Source organism: Pantherophis guttatus, chromosome 10 (genome assembly GCF_059756535.1).
Source record: "Pantherophis guttatus breed Tessera chromosome 10, ASM5975653v1, whole genome shotgun sequence".
In the NCBI taxonomy this organism is placed as follows: Eukaryota; Metazoa; Chordata; class Lepidosauria; order Squamata; family Colubridae; genus Pantherophis; species Pantherophis guttatus.
The window spans coordinates 23,605,373-23,630,000 of NC_142072.1; the positions used below are offsets into that span (position 1 = coordinate 23,605,373).

General features: G+C 41.0%; 1 protein-coding gene across 2 annotated transcripts in view; it reads left to right on the top strand.

The window, feature by feature from the left end:
* Positions 1-24,628, top strand: part of CSMD2 (CUB and Sushi multiple domains 2) — an 822,245-nt gene that overhangs the window by 700,503 nt on the left and 97,114 nt on the right. For both annotated transcript variants that reach the window (XM_034413370.3, XM_034413371.3), the window contains 7 exons: positions 779-848; positions 9,655-9,771; positions 12,808-13,017; positions 18,308-18,496; positions 20,128-20,305; positions 21,959-22,104; positions 23,475-23,555. In XM_034413370.3, the coding sequence (XP_034269261.2) occupies positions 779-848; positions 9,655-9,771; positions 12,808-13,017; positions 18,308-18,496; positions 20,128-20,305; positions 21,959-22,104; positions 23,475-23,555 (991 nt within the window). The remainder of the gene's footprint in view (positions 1-778; positions 849-9,654; positions 9,772-12,807; positions 13,018-18,307; positions 18,497-20,127; positions 20,306-21,958; positions 22,105-23,474; positions 23,556-24,628) is intronic.

Here is a 24,628-nt window from a genome sequence, read left to right on the forward strand (position 1 = left end):
AAGTGTTTGAAGACTTCAGGAGAATTGAGTAATTTGAACCTTCCTGTTGCTTTGCGGTGTAAAAATTGATGCAACACGAGGAATTGATTTCATTTCCTGTTGTTTCCTGCAAGGTATCTTACTGGAAAATACTGGACAATCAAATTTACACCTTTCTCTGCATTAGTAGTATTTAGAAGTGTGGGAGATGGGTTTTGCTGAAAAATTAATGCAAAATAAAACACTAGAATTGTAGAGAAACACTCCAGAATTAATGGAAGGTACTGTGTGTTCAAAATTATTCTTATTTATACCATATTTTACCATTTCTTAGAGATAAACACTTTTTCCATAATACATTTTCCTGATAAATGTCATTCTGGGTGGAAACACTTTCAACACCCATATTCAATACTGTTATTATACTTCTTTTGAGCATCTCGTATTTATTTGTACGTTGTGTGTGCTTTTGTACCTATGTATAGACACACACAAACGTCTGTGTACAATATCTTCTTTTTCAAAATTTGCTTTGTCTTTTCTCTATTTTCCTTTTGGAGGGTACCTTTAACTCTTCTCTTGATGTTTTGTTCATTTAATGAAAGAAAGCTATCTTATCTTAGAATTCCAGGCTGCAGGATGTATCGCTTCCTTTCTTTGCTAAAGAATGTTATTTGGCTGAGATAGGTACCCTCCCTATTCTTTCCATTTGGCCTGTTTCTCAGTTCCTTCATGCTTCCTACTTGCTAATGGTTTTTTTTTTTTTTCCTTTCTTTTTTTCTTTCTTCCTTTGCTTCAGGGGCACTCTCATATTTCCTGCATGCCAGGAACTGTGCGACGCTGGAACTATCCTCCTCCACTTTGCATAGGTAAAAGTTTATTTAGTTCTTTGCCAGGGATCCTCCCTCCCACCCACCTTTTTTTCTCTCTCCCACCTGTCTTCTCCCCTCCCTCTCTTCTTTCTCCCCGCCTTTCTTTTCTCCATCCCTCCTTTCCTTTCTTTCTCCCTCTCTTCTCCTCCTTCCTTCCTTCCTTCAGTGGTGGGTTCCAAAATTGTTTACTACCGGTTCTGTGGGTGTGGCTTGGTGGGCGTGGCTTGGTGGGCTTGGCATCGGATGTTTACTGCAAAATCCCCATTCCCTCCCGATCAGCTGAGACTTGGGAGGCAGAGAATAGATGGGGGCAGGGTCAGTCAGAGGTGGTATTTATCGGTTCTCTGAACTACTCAAAATTTCCGCTACCGGTTCTCCAGAACTGGTCGGAACCTGCTGAAACCCACCTCTGCCTTCCTTCCTTCCTTCCTTCCTTCCTTCCTTCCTTCCTTCCTTCCTTCCTTCCTTCATTCATTCATTCATTCATTCATTCATTCATTCCCCAGTAGTGAGGGTCTTTAATTATTTAATATGTAGCTGACCTTTATTTTTGAACATTTCAAATCAGTATGCAAACCTGATGGTCCCACCTCCTGTTTCGTCATGAAAGGTGGGTTGGATTAAAAGCCCAATGGAGGTCTAGAATTTATGGTCCCCTGAGTTCTACCCTGTCTATACCAAAATTGACTCTAATTAGGAAGAGGAGGAATGAACAGGGCACTGCACCCATATGTTGCAGTCTTTCCTTGGCATATATGATCTAAGCCCGTGATGGCGAACCTATGGCACGTGTGCCACAGGTGGCATGCAGAGCCATATCTGTGGGCACACAAGCGTTGCTCTAGCTGAGCTCCAGCATGCATGCGCGTGCCGGCCACCTGATTTTCAGCCCTTCCGGGCCCACCGGAAGTCGGGAAACGGGCTATTTCCAGCCTCCGGAGGGCCTCCGGGGGTGGGGGGGAGGCAGTTTTCACCCTCCCCAGGCTCCTAGAAAGCCTCTCGAGCCTGGGGAGGGCACACTGTTCCATCATTTGCCAAAAGCTGGGGGAGTGGCGGGGTCACGCGCGCATGTGTGGGGGTGGTGGGGTGCATTGAATTATAGGTGTGGGCACGCACGCGCGCAAACCCCCCGCACTTCCCCCCATTTTTGGCATGTGACAGCAAAAAGGTTAGTCATCATTGATCTAAGCCTTGGACTGAGGACTGGGAGGGGCTTTGAAAAACAAAATACCAGCTATGGTAATCCTTGTTATATGTTGAGTCTTAGTTCATTTAATTTAATTATTCATGTTACTTTCTGATGTTCTGTTTTGACCTAGGCTTCCTGAGTCATTAAAACACATGAGTAGTCCCAAAAACCTCTTTTATTGCAACAACTGTGAATTACGTTCATTCACAGCTGAGTCCCAATTAGTTGCAAAAACTCCTTTGGGAGAAGTCCTTCAGGATAATCACCAACCTTTATCTCCCTTGACACTCTGTCACAGACCTACTTGGCAAAGCCACACGGAGTCCAGAATCAAACAGAGATGTCGACTGGGAACAGAATTAACAACGTTGCTTTCCTGCAAAGGGCCCACATGCCTTTGTTCTTCTTTTATGCCTTATGGGAGGGGCCAATCATCTCTAGGCCTTACTCCCGAGTCGTCCCTTTTGTTTTAACTGTTCTTGCCTTCTGGCAGCTCTGCTCATGCGCACACTAGGAACAGGCTTCTCCTGTTCCTCTGCCTCTCTGATGGCAGAGCCTGACTCTGGAGGCTCTGGAGTCTGCACATAACTCCCAGATGGCCCTGGCCCCATTTCTGCCTCTGACACAGAGCCCTTGTCCAAGCCTTCCTCAGACTCCAGGACTGGCCCACGTTCCTCCCCAGCCTCCTCACTGTCTGACTCTGTTGCCAGCTCCGCAGGCTGCTGGCGGACCACAACATGTTCCACTACTCGCTCACAAGTTAGTGAGCATCTGAATGTTGAAGAAATCCTTCTTTTGTGAAACTATATTCTCATCTAATGCTGATTTCATATTCTCTCATCTCCCTTTAAAACAACAAGCTATCTTGTAAGCTTTTGTGCTCAATTTTAGCCACCTCTTGTCTGTAGAAAACAAAGACGCCACAAATAAATGTCTTTTCCCAGCCAGGAATGAGGTCAGGAATAGATGAATGTGTTTGCTACCTTGCCAAGATTACAAACAATACCCAAAGAGCATCTGTTAGACTAGATCTTCAGTGATTTATGCAAGAATGAGAATAGTCAGTCTGCCTCCTTAAAACATATGATCTCCCCATCTTAAGGTAATGAAACTCATCGTCTAAATACTTTATTCCAGGTTGTATACTCTGTAGCCTATAAATAGAGGCTTTTTCTAGCAGTTATCTGTACGTGCTTGTAGGGTAATATTTTGCTGCCACTGGGATTCTCTCTGGTTTTCCTACTGATTTTGTGGATTTACTAAAAATAAATCAATGTGGATCAATAATAATCAGTTTGATGCAGGAAATGAAGTTAGGGGAGTACTTTGAAAGCTTCATTTTTTTTCTGGTCAGCATAATTGTTCTCTGCGACAGGAATAAAAGCAAAAGCATGCAATATGAAGGTGGAAACAAGGAATGATCCATTGATGTTGCTATGAGATAGTCATTCATTTTTGGAATTTCCAGATTATAGCCATTGTCTCTTCCAGACTGCAACAGAGGTGGGTTTCATCAGGTTCTGACCAGTTCTGGAGAACCGGTAGCGGAGATTTTGAGTAGTTTGGAGAACCGGTAGTAAAAATTCTGACTGGCCCCGCCCCCATCTATTCTCTGCCTCCCAAGTCCCAGCTGATCGGGAGGAAATGGGGATTTTGCAGTAACCTTCCCCTGGAGTGGGGAGGGAATGGAGATTTTGCAGTATCCTTCCTCTGCCATGCCCACCAAGCCACACTCACCAAGCCACACCCACAGAACCAGTAGTAAAAAAATTTGAAACCCACCACTGGACTGTAGGATATCTAATAGTATTTTCTAAGGGTTCTGTTAACCCAACATGCCAGACTAGGCTAAAATGTGTTAAGATAGCTTGTAATAGAGTAAGTTCTCAAAACCCAACTATTTTTAAATGTCTTTAGTGATTCGCAGTCATCCAGGCCATGGCTGACCCAAAGGCGCTTTTTTTCAAAAGGCAACTGGTCTTTCTTTGTTTTTTCTTGAAGAGGTTTCACTTCTCATCAAAGAAGCTTCTTAAGTTCAGTTCAGTTCAGTTCTTCAGAACTGAAGAAGCTTCTTGGACAAGAAGCAAAACGTCTTCAAGGAAAATCAAAGAAATCCAGTTGCCTCTTGAAAAAAAGCGCCTTTGGGTCAGCCAATTTTAGCAAGCTGTGTGAACCACACCAACCTGTTATAAGCATAATATCCTTGATGCATTGATTTACATTTGTATGAATGTGGCAGTTGTGTTTTAGGGCTTGGTGTTTCATATGAACCAAGCTAGTATTCACCAAAAAAATGTTATTTCCAAAGGAGATCATGTTTTAATATATCTTTGGTCTTCTAGTTATACTGTAACAATTTTGTCCTATGTTCCTTTTTGTTTGTGTTGTCTTCTGTGAACACTTTTGTCGTGTTCAGCCCATCAACATTTTGTTCCACGCAGTTACGAATAGTAATTGGAGGTGGCCTGCCCCTTATTTGCACTTCATCGGAACATTTTTATTTTGTCTGCCTGCAGCAGTGGTGGGTTGCTCCTGGTTCGCACCAGTTCGCAAGAACTGGTAGTAAAAATTTGTAGTAGTTCCGAGAACCGGTAATAACATTGGCTGGCCACGCCCCCGAACCGGTCCCCAACCTGGTCGCCGCTCGCTTACCCTGCCCACCTCATCAGAGGCTTTTTTTTTAACTTTTAAAAGCATTTTTTCTACAACCTCTTCAGCAGAAAAAATGCTTTTAAAAGTAAAAAAGAAAGCCTCTGATGATCCCGCGGCTCAGCTGGGATCATCAGAGGCTTTTCAAAGCATTTTTTCTACAACCTCTTCGAAGAGGTGGTAAAAAAAATGCTTTGAAAAGCCTCTGACGATCCCAGCTGAGTTGCCTGATCGGCAGAGGCTTTTCAAAGCATTGTTTTCTGCAACCTCTTAAGGTTGTAGAAAAAAAGCTTTTAAAAGTTTTTAAAAAAAGTTGGCCACGCCCACCCAGTCGCATTACCCCCCGCCAAGCCACACCCACAGAACCGGTAGTAAAAAAATTTAGAACCCACCCCTGGCCTGCAGACTTCTGTTCCACGAACATGGAAATACTTGAATCAATATTGGCATAAAACGACTGAATCAGTGTTAGTATAAAAACCCTTACCCGTTTTTGAGTAAAGGAACAAGTGACAGATCAGCTTAAAAGATGAGGTCTTACAAGTTATTTTCCCCACACGCAGTAAACCCCTTGTGACTTTTAAAACATTGATCCACAATAGACATTACATTGAACATATATTTGCATTGAATTCCACAATACAACGAGTGCAGGAGTGAAATTTGACATCCAATATGTAGTAAGCTACAAAATATTCCCATTAAGAAAGGAATTTTAAATAAATTCTGAATTCTCTGGGGAAGAAGGGGAAGAAAGCAAAAGTAATGTTTCTCTTAATACTTTCTTAAAGCTTCTTTTGTCATTTGAGTTGGTATATATGGTGCTTTTCCTGGTCTTGATGTTTCCATTATTCATTGTTTTATCCTACTGAAGGGAACGTGGTTGCACAAATCTGAAATAAAAGAGGAGGAATTCTCCCTCTCTTGAGGTTTCAAGAAACTTAGGAAGCCAGGAAGGATGCTGACAGGTTTAATTTTATTCTTTGATTATTTAAAACATTGATATAGCTGCCCATTTTATAATAAACTTTGGGTGACTCCCAATCAAAAATTAAAACAACTTTCATTGAACGATAAAAGATAGAAAAATCACATACACACATATCCTTGGACACCTTATCACTTCAGACTTTGTACATCACTCTTCAGTGATGAGAATTTCTCTACTTTTCTCTTTTAAATATATTTTTCTTTCATCAAGTTATAGCTGATTTACATAGTTTTAAATATAGACATTAGCTAATAGAGAGGGCTATTAATGTGATTCTAAATATGGAGACATGAATTTCAAGTAATGCTTGAGCCTTCTGATTAAGAGAAGACCTTCTTTGTTCCTTGAACAAAACTTTTTCTATCTTTACATCTACACTGTTATTGAAATTAGAGAAAAATGAAAGTCCAATCACTGTCCTTGCCTTTATGACTTCCTTTTTTGTGTGTGTGTGGGGGGGGGGGGCAGGGTTTTTCCTCTCATGCATCCTGCACAGGGATGTCCACAGAGTGTGGTCAAAAAAAGATGGCAACTACTGTGGTGTGATTGAAGTTGTGCCCATTTTTTTAATGTGCAATGCACAAAAAGGCAGAGCTTAGATTCCATCCTCATAATCCTGAGGTTTTCAGGATTACAGATATTCCTGATCCTGCAGTTTCCTCCGAATCAAATTACACGTGCCTCGTGGTTTAATTTTAAAACTTCTATGAAGAATATCACTTCTATCAACCCTATTTACCTTTTTTGCAATCTCCTGTTTTGGGGGAAGAAAAGAAGGTAGCAGAAAGAGGGAACAATAGTCTCAGAACTGGAATGGTTGTCCCCACTCTGCTTCGATTTTGCCCATCCTTCTTTTCCTTTTACACAATGTCCAGCTATTTTTTAAGCGTCACATGATGTTGAATTTTTTTTTAAAGTAAAATATTTATTTTATTGGTTCGATTTATTTATTGGTTCGATTTATATGCTGCCCTTCTCCGGAGACTCAGGGCAGCTTACAAGGCATTAAGCAATAGCCTTCATACTTTTGTATATACCTGCTTAGTAGGGCTTTCCCCCCCACCCGGGGGGAGGTTTTCTTTTTTATACAAAGTCAGCTTATTGCCCCCACAAATCGGGTCCTCATTTTACCTACCTCGGAAGGATGGAAGGCTGAGTCAACCTTGAGCCTGGTGAGATATGAACTCGCAGTAATTGCAGGCAGCTGGCAGCTAAGTGCTATTTAACAGCACTTTTGTCCGCTGCTCCACCAAGGCAATATATACACCATATATTGATGTACAGAAAGAAAGCTAAATTGTCTTTTCATTTGTAATGTTGTGGAATTAAAACATGGATTGGTGAACCGAGTTCTGCTCACCGTGATATAAAAAAGATGTTGAGATCTTAGAAAGAGTGCAGAAAAGAGCAAGAAAGATACTAAGGGGCCTGGAGGCTAAGCCATATGATGAATGATTGAGGGAACTAGGTATGTCTAGTCTTACCAAGAGAAGAACTAGGGATGACATGTTAGCAGTCTTCCAGTACTTGAGGGCGAAATGGGACAACTTGTTATAGCCAACTTGCTTGGACAACTCACCAGGGACAACTCGCTGTGGGACAATTTAACAATTCTATTTAATTAATTAAAATAAATAAAAAATATTTTAATTTTTGCCATTCACATTTCGTTTTGTTTCTCCTTTTGCATCCTTTCTTTAATGAGTCTGTTCCACTATTTCTTTCATATTAGTGTAATTCCTGTCCTGCAATGAGTTGTCCTGCAGCGAGTTGACTGCAGCAAGTTGACCATGGCAAGCAAGTTGGCCATGGAGCGTTGGCCATGATGAATGATCATAGACCCACTTGAGGGTCTGTCACAGAAAAGAGGGAGTTGACCTGTTCTTGAAAGCATCTGAGGGCAGGATAAGAAGTAACAGGTAGAAGATCATTAAAGAGAGATCCAACTTAGAACTAAGGAGAAATTTCCTGATAATGAGAACAAGTGAAATGGCTTGCCTCCAGATGTGCTTGCTCCATCACTGGAGGTTTTTAAGACAATTTGTCTGGAATGATATAGGGGCTCCTGCTTGAGCAAGGGGTTGGACTAGACTACCTCCAAGGTTCCTTCCAACATTGTTATTCTATGTTCTTTGATTGTAAAACACCTATTTTTTTAAAAAAAAGAAATTTTCATGTGTTTGTTTTTACTGCCTCCTTTTAGAAACAGGGTGCTTAATTTGTTGCATCAGAATGCCTGATTTTCTGGCTGCACCTCCTGAATAAGAAATAGCCTTTGACAGCATGCTTTCCTTCCTTGCTTGGGAAAAAAAATGATAATAGAAAGGTATAAATATTGTGTCACATTCCGAAAGACAGAAGCAATCAAGTTTTGATAAACTGCTACCTTGTCCCTACAAAATGGACTGACTAGGGATTTCCCATCTTCCTTTATCCAGATGTTCCCCTTTTTAAATAATTGAGAAGGAGTTTCATTTAAACAGACATCAGGGGGTATGAAATTAGAAAGCAATAGAATCAGCAGGGGAAAAAATGCATAGAATGAAGGGAATCTGTGCTGTCAAATGTCCGGGTGGGTTAAAAGTCCTCTAGGTTCTGATGTGGACTGTATTGAGGGGAGCTAGAAGTCTACTATAGTCCAAGAAGTGGCCCTGGATATTGTGAGCCCTTCAATGTATATCAGACTGGGAAACCAATGTTATGAATGTTAATACTGTTTTTATTATAAGCCTTCAGTAACAGAATCTTACAAGTCTGAATATGCTTCATCTTCATGAGAACTACGGAAGATCAAGCCTGAGACACTTACTCTCTCAGATTACAATTCTACTCTGGACTCAAAATAGCCAACCTTTGTTTTTCCCATGGCTCTTCTTTCACTCCTCAAGGTTATTTCTTCTGCCCATTATAGATATACAACTGAAGATGGGAAATTGACCCAAATCTAGGAATTGAGAACAGGAAGGCATAACCTCCATAAGTTTCCTTCTTAGCATATAGGTAGTACATGATGGGAACTGAAATTGCCCCATGCTCCCTAGAATAGAAATTTATCTGTTTGGGAAGGACATTCATGGAGAGGCTTAAAAAAGGCAAATGATGGCCACAGCAATGATCATAAGATCAAGTCCATGCCCCCTTTTTTACTTGTAACACATATTAAAAAGGGCAGGGCTTCCAGTGTGTAGTTGTGGTCACCATATTGATTTTTTTAACCCCCCTCCTTCATGGACCCACCATCTCACCCCCAGTTCAGGGGTGAAATCCAGCAGGGTCTGATAGGTTCTGAAGAACCGGTAGCAGAAATTTTGAGTAGTTTGGAGAATCAGCAAATACCACCTCTGGCTGGTCCCAGACTGGGGAGGGAATGGGGATTTTGCAATATCCTTCCCCCAGGAGTAGGGAGGGAATGGGGATTTTGCAGTATCCTTCCCCTGCCACGCCCACCAAGCCATGTCCACAGAACCTGTAGTAAAAAAAATTGGATTTCACCATTGCCCCAGTTGGTGTGAAAAAAAACTAGTTTGATAAATTTTGACACAATTCTAGGTGAAGCTATCTTGTTAGTTCAACCTGGAGGGTGAACAAATGTGGACTAAGAACTGGGATCAATCCCCAGGCTTCCTTCATGACGTAGGGCTCCCTGCATTCCAAAACCCTATTTCAGTATATTATGACTTCATTTTAAATTTCAAATAAAGAATTCACACATTTGGTGAGGGACTTGGATTAACATGCAATCTATGAACCACTTACTATGCCTGACTTAGTTGAACATAATTCAATCTGTCTAGCAATGGATTTTGGCATCCCCTATTCATCTTTTTAAAGATGTTCTAGATGTGGTACACCGATCCTCAGCATATCAATCCTGTGCCCATCCATCAGCTCTTTCTTCAGTGGTCCTGACAGTCACTCAACCCAAAGACGTCTGCAATAGTTTATGACCATCTGCTTTATTGTAATTTTAACAGCCCAGTGTGGCGGAATCTTGGAGGAGATGGAAGGTGTCATCCTGAGCCCTGGCTTTCCTGGAAACTACCCTAGCAACAGTGATTGTACTTGGAAGATATCCTTTACTGTGGGATTTGGTAAGGAAATCACAGCATCCTTCCCATCTCAGATATCTCTTTTCAGATATTTTTCATGGCTTGATCCAGGATAAGCCAACCCTGATCCCCTTGGTTGAATGAATGAATGAATGCATGAATGAATGAACGAATGAATATATTTTTAGATTTTTTATTTTAAAGAGAAAATGTTTTGACTTACAAGGTTTTGTTTAATGAAAGCTAACGGAGTAGAAGAAAACAAAGGTAACATAGGGGAGATAGCAGTTCAGATAATACCACCTCACCTTTTCTAGAATTCCTTTGGTAAAACTTTCACATTCTAAATCTTCAACCAGCAAATGGATATGAATTCTATCTTCTTTCAAGACTTGAAATTGGTTTGCCAATTGCACAGTGGCAGATAGGACAGCACTCCAGAGGGTCAATGTCGTTGCCCAGAGGATCATTGGTTGCCCTCTCCCCTCTTTGGAAGAGCTTTATAGCTCCTGCTGCCCTAAGAAAGTTCAAAACATTCTTAAAGATCCATCTCATCCCGGGCATCCCTTTTTTTGAATTATTACCATCTGGCAGACGGTGCAGGTCAGTAAAAACAAGGACAAAGAGATTGAAAAACAGCTTCTATCCCAGGGCAATAATCATATTGAATTCTATGGTATAGTGCAATATCGGGTTTTCAATTTCAATTATATAGAATGTAAAGGATGTTTGGTGTTTTTATTTTTATAGTTATAATGTACACTGAAGACGGCATTTAATTTTGTTGTACCATGTGCAATGACAATAAAGTAAAGTAAACTCTTCCAGACTTCCTGCAGATAATTGAGAAGTATTCATAATAGTGACATTTTAAAGCAGGAGTGTTGTAAATAGTTATGTGCATATAATAGTTATCTGGAATGTTTCATTTTTCACCTTGAAATTTTTATTTTACCTCCAGAAAACCATTTCTTCCTTCGTGTTCCAGATGATACCCTTCCAAGAATGCATAAACCTCTCAATTTAACCTGTTCCAGAACCAGAACATTCTGGATCCAGACGTTTCCATGTTATATGTTTGTTTCAAAAAATAGATTAATTACATGAGTTTGGCCCAGAATAATGAGGTGGAAGGTCTCTTCACTACGATCATTTCCCTGTCAAAAAACTTAACTGTCTATTATAAGGCGTTTTGGATTCTAATCCCACTTTAGCATGAATAGATTCACACAAATGTATTCAGATATATTTCTTTCTAAAATGCTTTTTTGAAATGCCCCTTTTTTCTTTAACGTGATTATGGGTTTTGACTGGTATTAATATTGGAAGTAGGAATATTCAACTCCTCTCTGACCCAGTTGTTTCATCTAAGGGCCATATTGATAACAAACATTACTTTCTGTGATATTTTTCCATTTTTTAAGAACATAGACATTGTTCTGTTTTAATATATTATTCTGCACTTGTTTTAGTTGGTTCTGTTAAATAAATAATTATCATAATAAAAATAATTGCATGCAAGACCATTTCAAAGTCAAAAATAACACTTGATCCAGAAGCTGATGGACCATTTTTAAATTTGGTCATAAAATGTAATGAGTTTTTTAATGAATGCTATAACCCTTCCAATGCAAGCTCTTTTTCTTAAGTCTTGGATTCAGTGTAGGCTTCTTCTTCTCCTCCTTCTTTCTTCTCTTTCTTTCTTCTTCTTCTCAGTAGTGGGGAGATTGTCCTATCTAATTGTACCAGTTAAATCCAACATGCAAAATCCAAATGACTAGCTAATGGTACTGGAGGAAAGATGTAGGCAAACCATGAGTGGCTGGTTCTCCGTGATCCAACATCCAGGCAAGGCACATCTTCAGAGGTGGGTTTCAGAAGATTCTGACCAGTTCTGGAGAATCAATAGCAGAAATTTTGAGTAGTTCGGAGAACCGGTAGTAAAAATTCTGACTGGCCCCCGCCCCCATCTATTCTCTGCCTCCCAAGTCCCAGCTGATTGGGAGGAAATGGGGATTTTTCAGTAACCTTCCCCTGGAGTGGGGTGAGAATGGAGATTTTACAGTATCCTTCCCCTGCCATGCCCACCAAGCCATGCCATGTCCACCACGCCACACCCACAGAACCAGTAGTAAAAATTTTTGAAACCCACCACTGTCCTGGGTTCTAAGGGGCATAAAATGCTCCTAAATAGTGTTTAAGAAGCAATACATTCATGAGAACCAGGTTGATATAGTGGTTAAAGATACTGGCCTGGAAACTGGAAGACTGTAATTTCTAATCCTACCTTAGATATGAAGCCACCTGATGACTTCGGTCCAATAACGTCTCTCTCAGCCCTAGGATGAAGAAGGCAAGATAAAAACCACTTCTGAAAATGTTAGCAAGAAAATTGAAGGGACTTGTTCAAGTAATCACTAGGACAGTGGTGAAATCCACATATTTTTACTACCGGTTCTGTGGGTGTGGCTTGGTGAGTGTGGCTTGGTGGGCATGGCGGGGAAGGATACTACAAAATCTCCATTCCCACCCCACTCCAGGGGGAAAGTTACTGCAAAATCTCCATTCCCACTCCACTTGTGGGGGAAGGATATTGCAAAATCTCCATTCCCACCCCACCAGCCAGAGGTGGTATTTGCCCAGTGGCGGGATTCAGCCAGTTTGCACCACTTCGGACTGCTTTCTGAGCAGTTTGGCAAACTGGTTGTTGGAAGAAATCATTAGGGCAGAGAAGAGAACCGGTTGTTAAATTACTTGAATCCCACCACTGTATTTGCCGGTTCTCCGAACTACTCAAAATTTCTGCTACCGGTTCTCTGAACTGCTCAAAATTTCCGCTACCGGTTCTCCAGAACCTGTCAGAACCTGCTGGATTTCACCCCTGCACTAGGAGTAATACTGATCATCTTTTGGCACCTACCACATTGTACAATATTGTTTATGAAAGTTTCTACTCTGAAACCTTTGAGAATTCTGCAAGATGTACTTTGGGGAAGAATGATGGAAAGTTAATCAAACACAGAATATTTGGCCAAGTTAATGAAATCTCCTTTCTCCCACGTTCTCTGCCATGTGCAGGTGCTCATCTCCAGTTCTTAAACTTTTCTACGGAACCCAATCACGACTTTGTTGAAATTCGCAATGGGCCGTACGATACCAGTAACATCATCAGCCGATTTAGCGGGACTGACCTCCCAGGCTCTCTTCTTTCCACATCACACGAAACCACCATATATTTCCACAGCGACCACTCACAGAACAAGCCTGGTTTTAAGGTAGAATATCAAGGTAAGCAGCCAAGAAGGCTAAGAATGGAGCAACTCCATTGTCTCTGGAGCACTAGGCAAGAGTGATGAATGCTATAACTACTGTATTGTTTCGAAAGCAATAACTTTTAGGGTGTAATGGAAATCCTCGTTTTGCCCAGCAGTCTTGCTAAATCCTAGTAACCTGCCAATATAGACAAGTCAATCCACAATTTATTTTCCAGAATATATTAATGTTATACCTAAGAATTCAACCTGACCTTAATTTGCTTGGTGCTCAGAGACCTCTTAATTACTACATCAGACAAATTCCTCCTTGCACAAGTCTATTCTTTAGCTTTTTCTCCGTATTTCTGCTTCAATGCAACAAATGTCTTCCTCTTCTGGTTATAGATATTATTACAGCTAGTCCTCAAATTGCAACAGTTTGTTTAGTGACCATTCAACGTTACAACAGCACGGAAGAATGTGACTTATGACTGTTTTTCAACCTTTGCAGCATCCCCATGATCATGGGATCAAAATTCAGATGTTTGAAGACTGGTTCATATTTATGACCGCTGTTGAGTCCCAAGGTCATGCGATCACTTTTTGTGACTTTCTCACAAGCAAACTCAATGGGAAAACCAGATTCACTTAACGACCGGGTTACTAACTTAAGAAAGGTTGTAAAATGGGGCAAAACTCACCTAACAAATGTCTCACAACAGCAAAAAATTGGGGTTCAATTGTAAGTCATAAATCAAGGACTACCTGTATTTCTTAATTGTATATGCAGTGTTGTATGCTGGACTTTTATCAGGTAAAGAAAAAGTTAAGGCTCTCTCATTAATGTTATACCTGCCAAATGGCCATCTGTTTCCCAATTACCCCATTCAAATTAAAGTCAGTGACATTAAGGAAAAGGTTATCCAAAGTTGAAAAAAAAGATAAAGAAAAGAGCTATCTCTTCTTATACCAACAAGAATAAGAATATTGACTTTCTTTTTCATTCCCTCTTTCCTTCCATGGATAAGCAAGTTGTTGGATGACTTCTTCAAGGCTGTTTTTATGTTGGTATATTTCGTAGAAGTTTCCTTTTTCATCTGACCATCTTGCTCAAGAGGAGATGCAGAGGGGTGTCAAAATCTACAAGATGGTGGATAGGGCATTGCACAATCAATCAAATCAACATTTGTAGGTGCGAGTGAAAATGCACATACAAAGTGGTGAGGCTTTGCAACATTGTGCCTACCGTTTTGCAGGTTTTGACACGATCCATGGAGGCCCCCTGGTCAGGAGAAACCCAAAAGAATAGAATAGAATAGAATAGAATAGAATAGAATAGAATAGAATAGAATAGAATAGAATAGAATAGAATAGAATAGAATAGAATAGAATAGAATAGAATAGAATAAGTCTTTATTGGCCAAGTGTGATTAGATTACACAAGGAGTTTGTCTTGGTACATACGCACTCGGAGTACATAAAAGAAAAGATACATTCGTCAGGAATCATAAGGTACAACACTCAATGATAGTCATAGGGAAACAGTCAATATAAATCTTAAGGATACCAGGATATGGGTGATAGGGAAGATGAGAAGTTTAATAGTAATGCAAAGTTAGTAACTAGTTGGACAGTGTTGAGGGAATTATTTGTTTAGCAGAGTGATGGTGTTTGGGAAAAAACTGTTCTTGTGTCTAGTTGTTCTGGTATGCAGTGCTCTATAGTGTCGTTTTGAGGGTAGGAGTTGAAACAGTTTATGTCCAGGATGCGAGGGGTCTGTAGATATTTTCACATTTCGACTCGTGCAGTATACAGGTCCTCAATGGAAGGCAGGTTGGTAGTAATTGTTTTTTTCTGCAGTTCTAATTATCCTCTGAAATCTGTGTCTGTCTTGTTGAGTTGCGGAACCAAACCAGACAGTTATAGAGGTGCAGATGACAGACTCAATAATTCCTCTGTAGAACTGGATCAGCAGCTCTTTGGGCAGTTTGAGCTTCCTGAGTTAGCGCAGAAAGAACGTTCTTTGTTCTTTTTAAGTAGAGTTTTTAAGTAGAGTTGAGCATGAATGGCTTTGTAAAATTATCACCAAATCTGTAGTTAAAGAACCAGAAAATGGCTTCTCTGAATTTCTCTAGAGCAGAGGTCTTCAAACTTGGCAGCTTTAAGACATGTGGACTTCAATTCCCAGAATTCTGGGAATTGAAGTCCACAAGTTTTAAAGCTGCCAAGTTTGGGGACCCCAGCTCTAGAGGACTCAGAAACTCTTCAGTTGTTTCTCATAGGAAAGGATTTTAATTAGCAGTGATGGCTGTAGTGCTACTGAAAAGTTCCCCAGATATGTTAGAGATTAGATGGAAGCTCAGGAAAAAGTCAAGAAGGCTTCAGATTGTTAGGATAAAATAAATCTATATATACACACGTACAAAACCAACCCCATGAAGTACACGAAAAAGCCACAAAAGTTATTTTCTCCTTTGAAATCAGTTTCAAAAGCAAACTCTTTTGGATGAGTACTGCTATTTAAAAATAAAGAATGCAAGAGAATCCCCTCTGTCTGGTGCTAGTTTTGAGAAAAATAGCTCAAAAAGAAAGATTCAGAATTTCAGCGTGCTTCTCGACAGAAGGAATACTCCAGATTTAACAATAAAATTCAAAACACCCAGTGTCTGTTGTTTTGTAATGTGCTGCCATATGCCAGTCAAGATTTTTCTTTCTTGCTCTCAATCTTCCAAGCAGTTTTAATATCCCTCCCCATGCTCACTTTCCAAATTTATTTCATGCAGACATATACACATATCAAACCAGCGTCATTTTTAATTATTTCAGCTATACGCAGGTCTATAATCAAAATGTTCAGTGCAATATTTATGAACAGCATGATATGCAATGAAATCCATACAATTTAATTTATGTGAATGCATTTAGCAATTAGTACCAGAAATTTAAATTGGACTTGGAAATGAACAGAGACCCAGTGAAGTTGGTACTATATCGGCATAGTTGTGATTGTTTTGCTGTGCAATTATTAATCTGACTGTTCGCTTTTGGGCAGACTGAAGATTCTGGACTAACTACAGGTAGTCCTTGAACTAATGCTGTAATGGAGCCTGTCCATCACAGTCATAATTCTTGACAATTGTAAAACGGGTCGCCTGACTAGGTGGCTCAGTGGTTAAGACACTGAGTTTGTCGATCAAAAAGATTGGCGGTTTGAATTCTTAGTACAGGTCTCCGGTATGAGCAGGGGGTTGGACTAGATGACCTCCAAGGTCCCTTCCAACTCTGTTACTGTTACATTGGGTCAAGCTTATGACTGACATGATTTTGCGACAATTTTTGCAGCAGTCATTAAGTGATTCACCATGGTTGATAAGTGAATCTGTGGTTGTTAAGTGAATTCTGTGGTCATGAAGCAGACCAATATTTTGCTTTTGACACTATTTTGCAGAAAACTGGAATGCTGGTGTTAAGGAATTCGTAGAGTAACCCTTGAATAGCAAGGGTGTGTACATGAAAGCGTTTGAGAGTAGGTACGAATAAACACAGTCAACACACAGATACACTGAGTTGTGTTTACTTTCAGGAAATAGTAAGGCACAGTTCAATAAACAGTCCAGGTCATACACATATAAAGCAGGAGATGGCAAAACGACAGTCCAGGGATAATCCAAATACAAAGTCTTCTTACCAGTCATTGTAGTTATTCACAATAAACAGTTCTTCTGGATTTGCAAACAATAGCATACAGAGATATCAGAGAGCAAGACCAGCAAAGAGAAACAAACCATGTTTCTAGCTCCCTCTTAAGGAGATTGGCTACAGAGCTAGCCAATCAGGACACAGTATGATGCAATACAGCAGTCTTAAAGCTATATTGATGGTTTATATATTACCAACCCAACAAGGTAGGTAATACTCATTTCCTAACAGCTGGTTTTCAGCAAAACCATTGTAAAATGCAGTCATGTGACCATAGGGCACTTACAAATGGCCATAAATGAGATCCAGTTGCTGAACATCTTTTGACTTTTGAAACTTCAAATCTGGGTTGTAAATACCCTCCAGATCAGGGGTCTCCAACCTTGGCAACTTTAAGGCTTCTGGACTTCAACTCCCAGAATTCCTGGGAGTCCACAAGTCTTAAAATTGCCAAGTCTTGAAATCCACAAATCTTGAAGTCCACAACTCTTAAAATTGCCAAGGTTGGAGACCCCTGCTCCAGATAGCTCCAATCATTAGTCAAGGTCTATCTACACAAGATTATCACAATTTAGAATGCATTACAGTAATCTTTAGTTAGAAAGATATCATAAAACCATGGTGTTTTAACCTGGCTAGAATGATGATTGTTAGAGCAGACTAATCTTGTAAATCAGCCCATATGACAAGGGATGATTCTACCGGCAGAAATAGATCATGGGAAATTGATCCTTTGGGGCAATGCAGCTCTTCCCATAGCTATTAATGTATTGCTGCTCTGATAGGATGAACTTCTGAAACAACGCCTATCAATTTATTGGTCCTCATATTTATATAATATTTGGATGGATTCCAGAAACTAATGCAATCACATGCAGTTTGGTTTCATAGCTCAGCTTTGGTTGCTAAGCAGCTTGTGCTTAAAGACTGGAGATCAGTTCCCATAAATGTGCTTCAGCTGAGAGAACACTGGAAATAAGTCAGTTGCCTGACTTATACCAAGTTAGACATTTAGCAATAGCAACAGCACTTAGACTTGTATACTGCTTTACAGCCCTCTCTAAGCGGTTTACAGAGTCAGCATATTGCCCCCAACAATCTGGGTCCTCATTTTACTGACCTCGGAAGGATGAAAGGCTGAGTCAACCTTGAATCTGGTGAGATTTGAACTGCCAAGTTGCAGGCAGCCGGCAGTCAGCAAAAGTAGCCTGCAGTACTGCACTCTAACCACTGCACCACCGTGGCTCTTTTGGCCATTTAGGGAGGGAAGGAAAAGTTCTCTAGCCATATTTGACCATTGAAAGCAGTTATTGGGGGATCTGGAGAAGAGTACTCCATTGGAAGCCCTGCAAATTGACTCGAGAAGACTTGTAAACAAAGTTAGGCATGTGGGAGGGTTTATACAACTTTCCCACTATTGATTGTGCTGAATTGTTATCTTCCTCCAAGGTTTCAAGTCAGGGTGCTTCCCATCCTCATTTATTCTTCTTCCCTGCACTATGAGGGTGTGCTCCAACACTGACTAATGGTCTTTCCCTATATAAGACAACATCTGTAGGTAAAGAATTTCTGAAGAAATAGCTGGTTTTAAATCCATTGCCGTGTTTGTATTTTATAACATCCAGCTTATGAACTCCAGGAGTGCCCAGATCCTGAGCCCTTTGCCAATGGCATTGTAAGAGGAGCAGGTTACAGTGTGGGACAGTCCATCTCTTTTGAGTGCCTCCCTGGCTATCAGTTGATTGGACAACCAGTCTTAACCTGTCAACATGGAACCAATAGGAACTGGGACCACCCATTGCCCAGGTGTGAAGGTATGACTTTATTGAGACTTTTCTTGGAAGGGAAAAAGGGAAAATAATACACTGAATTAGTATACTTGGGATATATCACATACTTATTAAATGTGTATACTGGGATTGTTGGTATTTAGCAAGAGGCATCATCATTCATTTGTTTTCACCCATATAGTTTACTAATTATATCCTAACCAGCTCCACTATACATTTCTGGCAATGATGGGTTTCAAAAAGTTTTACTACCGGTTCTGTGGGCTTGGTGGGCATGGCAGGGGAAGGATACTGTAAAATCTCCATTCCCACTCCACTCCAGGGGAAGTTTACTGCAAAATCCCCATTTCCTCCTGATCAGCTGGGACTTGGGAGGCAGAGAATAGATGGGGGCCAGTCAGAATTTTTACTAACAGTTCTCCAAATTACTCAAAATTTCCGCTACCGGTTCTCCAGAACTGGTCAGAACCTGCTAAAACCCACCTCTGATTTCTGGCTACAAACCTGAACTGGTTGGTCTATGCCTTTTATCAATTTCTGTTTCACTTAGAAGTAGACCACTATTAATTCAGCTTTATTGCTTCCACAGTACTTAGATATCCATTAATTATAATGTCAATGGCCCTTAATTTCTGCTCCTTCAGGGAGTGACAAATGTTTTTTTTTTTCTTTCACAGCTTTGATTTAATTTGAGTACGACTGTTGTATGTGTTCACCTCCATCTTCTGCATGCCTCTTTCAGTATTCCTTTCATGTGGACATTTGCTCTTGCTGGCTCTCCCAGAAAACAGTATGAACAAAAGTATAGTAATGCTGAACTTAGCTAAGTTTGCTTCAGCCACAGATTCATATATTCTTTTCTCATCACACCCTCATTGGAGGAAACTTTGGTTTGTTAGAAGAAGGCTTCCCATGACTTGTAACCTTCTGCATATGCTGAGCTATACTTGTAGTACTTTTTAGCAACCACAGTTGTCCCAATCATGACAAATTGACAAAGTTCACAATGCAGTTAACTGGTTAAGGAAGACTTAGGCCAACACTAGTTATCACCAGCTTTTGAAAAGATTCCTTTAAATTGAAAGGGTTTAAGGGCTTGTTTCACTTACCTTCGCTACTGGTTTGGGAACGGGAGTGCGTGGGAGTGTAATGATGTCCCAGTGGGTGGGCGGAGCCTCCCACCGCCGGCACTACCAGTTCGCACAACCTGGGTAGATCCGGCCGGATTTCACCGCTGGCTTGTTTTAGGTTTAAGTAATCTTCTCTGCTCAGCTGAGTTGGGTATTCTCTCTCCCTGCTGCCTATACAGAGAAGAGTGCTGGCTAGGGAATTCTGGAAGTTGAGGTTCATACATCTTCAAGTGTCCAAGATTAAGAAACACTGTATAGTTCAGGGGTGTCAAACTTGCGTCATCACGACGTTGTCACGTAACGGATCGTGACTTATTTCCCCCCTTCGTTAAATCGGGTGTGGCCGTGGCCAGCACGTGACGCATCCAGCCCAAGGGCCGCGAGTTTGACAGCCCTGGTATAGATCTTGGGAATAGCAGTTTGGAGGACTTTAAAACAGACCAAATGATACTAAATGATACCACTATTCTGCAAGAACTGGGATTTAGTAGCTTTTAATGTCTCTTTCTGGTCAATTGCATACAGTCCCCTGTGGAGGAAACATGACTGCCCCAAATGGAACTATCTACTCCCCCGGCTTTCCCAATCAGTATCCCAATTCCCAGGACTGCACGTGGCTATTTGTGGTGTCATCTGGATATGGCATCTACCTCAACTTTACCTTGCTGCAAACGGAGCCGTACAATGACTTCATCACTGTCTGGTGAGTGGGATTCGGAGCTGAGGGCTCCCTCTGAGCCCAACTTTTTCAGTAGGTGTTGCTATAATCCTGTCATAGCTATGTTCTCTTCTCATCATGAGAAGTCTGGAGATATCAGTTTTTCACTTACCCCAAGGCAGGGGTCAGCAACCTACGGCTCCGGAGCTGCATGTGGCTCTTTGGGCCCTCTGCTGTGGCTCCCTGTCAGGTGATCCCAACACTATCTGGCCCCGCCCCTCACCCTCCCCTCCCAGTTACTCCTCGCCTGGCCTGAGAAGGTAAGGGCAATGGCAGGGGATGGAGAAGCGGTCGGGGCAGAGACAGAGAGATACAGAGAAAGGGGGAGAGAGAGAGAGATAGAGAGATACAGAGAGAGAAGGAGAGGGGGGGAGGGAGGAAGGGAGGGGAGAGAGAGATGTCAAAAGGATTTTGTGGTTTCCGGTATTTTTTAACAATTGATTCTCTGCCCTAATGACCGGCTGGGTAGGCGTGGCAAGGAGGGGCCATGTGACCAGTGGAAGTGAGTGACATTGAGTTGGCCACGCCCACCCAGGTTTTGTGGCTCCTAGTGTTTTCTTTTTTGTGGGAAACGGGTCCAAATGGCTCTTTGAGTATTTAAGGTTGCAGACCCCTGCCCCAAGGGAAACTGCCCAAGCTGGGATTAGGAAGCTTGGTCGCAGCAGACTCAGGACAGTAAAATATATACCACAAAAAGACATAATCAAATTGGAAAATCTTTCCTTCCAAACCCCTGGAGGAAAAGGAAAAATTCAGTTTGCTTCCTAAAGAACTTTAAAGTAGCAGTGAGCATCTGGAGGGAGATAGTGACAATGCAAATGGCAGTAATGAAAATTGCTTGATTTAGAAAATGGAGAAATTTGGAAAGATGTCCTGTTGTCAATCTACAACACCTATTGTCCACTCTCATTTCCATGGCTCTGAGGTCCTCTAGATCAGAAGTCCACAAGAGGAAGCAAGCTCGTGAACAGAGCGGGACCGAGGGGTGAATAGGAAGAGCTGCAGTGTTGCTTTTGCATTGAAGAGTTGTATTGTGTTATTTATCCTCTGTGCTGCATTATTCTAATCGCCTTTCAGTTATAAAGTCTGTCCATTATGTAGTGTTTAGAAACCATTTTGCATAGCAAAAGTTGGGTGGCAATGCAGGTATGCTTTTTATAGCCAAATTTAAAATAGGCATTTTGTATTTTTTTTTTCATTAGTTACAATTTGTTGCAAACTAAAACTACTTAACAAAGGTTAAGTATATGTAAGTATATACAAATTCTTTTTTTTTTCCTTTCATGTACTATATTTCTAGGCTGGGAATCGAGACATCTTCAATTTGCATAGTTAGGCGAATATTGCAAATAAAATAAAGAAAATAGGAAAGGTGCCTTTTATAGGTCTTTGTGGCCTGTGAGCAGATCAGGAGAACTTTGTGGATCCTTCAGCCAGATTGACCCACTGGGAGTGTCTGATTGGCCTTCCAAGCATAATCTGGCTCTTGCATCAAGAGGTTTGTCAGCCCTTTTAAAAGTCTCACTTGGAATTGTCTTCAGCCAGCAATCTGGGAAGTAAAGAGTAGAAACTCTGATCCATAATTCTTAACCATGTCTTTTCAGTTACTCTTTTGTATTTCTTTCCCTTTCTCTTCAGGGATGGTTCTCAAGAGACAGCTCCCCAGTTGGGGGTTTTCACAGGACACTCAGTGAAGAAAGCCATCCAGAGCTCTTCCAACCATGCTCTGATGAAGTTTCATAGTGATGCAGCCAATGGAGGCCTCTTTGCCATCCACTTCTATGGTGTGTACAGCTCAGTGTGGCACAAGGATTTGTTGTCATGCTTGTTTTGTAACCTGTTGCATGTAGCAATGATGGTTCAATTGGATATTGCTTATGTATTCGACTAAGGTTTATCAGGTGCCTTCTCTGCCATACTGTTGTGACCTAGGCTTCCTGAGTCATTAAAACAGACAGGTAGTCCCCAAAACCTCTTTTATTGTAACAGCTGTGAATTACATTCATTCACAGCCGAGTCCCAATTAGTTGCAAAAAGTCCTTCGGGAGAATTCCTTTGAGATAATCACCAACCTTTATCTCCCTTGACATACTGCCAAAGACCTAATTGGCAAAGCCACATGGAGTCCAGAATCAAACAGAGATGCCGACTGGGAACAGAATTAACAACGTTGCTTTCCTGCAAAGGGTCCATGTGCCTTTGCTCCTCTTTTAAGCCTTATAGGAGGGGCCAATCATCTCCAGGCCTTACTCCCAAGTCGTCCCTTTTGTTTTAACTGTTCTTGCCTTCTGGCAGCTCTGTGCATGCCTCTTTGATAACTGACTCTGGAGGCTCCAGAGTCCACACATAACTCCCAGATGTCCCTGGTCCCATCTCTGCCTTTGATGCAGAGCCCTCCTCTTGGCCTTCCCCAGACTCCAGGACTGGCCCATATTCCTCCCCAGCCTCCTCACTGTCTGACTCTGCTGCCAGCTTCGCAGGCTGCTGGCGGACCACAACACATATCACTGTGTCTGATGTAACATAAAAAACACTAATTTGGACCAGTAAGTAGCCCTTATCTCTCTGGTTGGGTTTGCACAGGATGCTTAATCAAATTTATTAGAAGCCAAAGGCTGCATGCATTGATTATTATTAATGATTAGAGGTGGTTTTTGCAGCTTAACTCTGCCTGTTGAGTTAGTTTGAGATCCCAGGCATTGTGCAAATCAAGCAAATGGGTTAATTCAGTAATCAAGTTGTGTGAACAGCGTCACGAAGAAATCCAAATGCTGAGTGAACAACTGTGTAGTTGGAGTATCCAAGAAGTAAGAAATACGTTTGACTTACAAAATAAAAAAGAATCTATTTCTTCTGAAAAAGTATCCTTGAGGGTCAATGAATCTTCAAAATGTTGAACCACAGAAGGCTACAAAAAGGAGAAAATTGGTTTCCCCACCACCACCCAGGGAGCAGGTTCTGTTTGTTGTAGAATTGATTTTCCAGAGATTCAGCTTCTTGCTTCTCTCTTTGTTCATTATTTATTTACTCATCCATTCAATTTATATGGCCAACGAGTGATTCCGAGGATCTATAATACAAAGATATATATTAAAGTCCCATAGGTAGAGATTTGGTACTCTCATGCACTTAATTTATTTATTTCTCTTCCCAGCCTATCAACTTTCTAAGTGCCAACCACCAACTATGGTCCCTAATGCTGAAATCATCACTGAGAATGAGGATTACAATATAGGTATTGCACGCATGATTTTGCTAGTATTTTCTCTGGATGTAGACAGGTGGTATAAATCACAGAAGGAGAGTGTTCTCACTATTCTCATCCCAGTCCTAATTCAATGTCTGAAATAGGTACCCATAAGTTATTTGCAATAAGTAAGTAAATAATTTTTTCCTGTTCTTGCCACACACAGTTCAGCATCTTAGCACAGTGAAGTCTGTACTCCTTATTTATTGTAAGTGTCAGGAATCTACTGGCTGCAGCTAGAATCACATAAAAGAGAACACACAACAACTGCATTGATTAACCCTGCTTCTTCTATCACTGCTTTTATCTGCTGTGGATAAGAGGAGGAAGGTCTGCACAGATTAAAATGAAAGTCAGGGTTAGCTTGTATAAGAAACTTACCCGAGGAGTGAATGCTTCAATCCAGGAAGACCACAGAGATTAGAACCAGCACATTAAATTGCATTGTTCCTCATATGATTGTAATCCACAAAGCCCCTCTTGAGGCATGCTCAACTCCTGGCAACAATATGGAAGATATTCAGAACAGCTGTTTGCCATTGGGTTGTTTTTTCAAATTTCCTGGAGTAGTTTTTTTTTTTTTCCAAATGTCCTGGACTTACAACCCTTGGATTTTCTGGTGGTCTCCCTTCCAAATACAGTACTAATCAGGTCCTAGTTTAATTAGCTCTTGGGGGATCAACTAATACAAAGGCAGTTCATCCCTGATTTTGCAGCTAAAGCAGCTCATCCCCGATTTGAAACCTCGATCTGCATGTCAAAGGTGGGTGGGATTTTCAGCACTCCACTTTGCTTAAAACAAAGCTATCCTCACTTCCAGACTTGCTCTTGAATGATAGCAGAATACAACACCGCCTTCACTCTTCTTCCATCAGAAAATTAGCAAGACAGGGTGAACTTTTCAACCTGTCAGTCTTAAAAAAATAATAATAATAAAATGGTAGTTTGGATATAAAAAAATAGATGTTACCCACAAGTCATCTTTACATGTATACCAGACATAGACAGAGTTTGAAAGGTTTGAAAGATAAATGAGGACAAGGGGATAACTGGAAGTGATT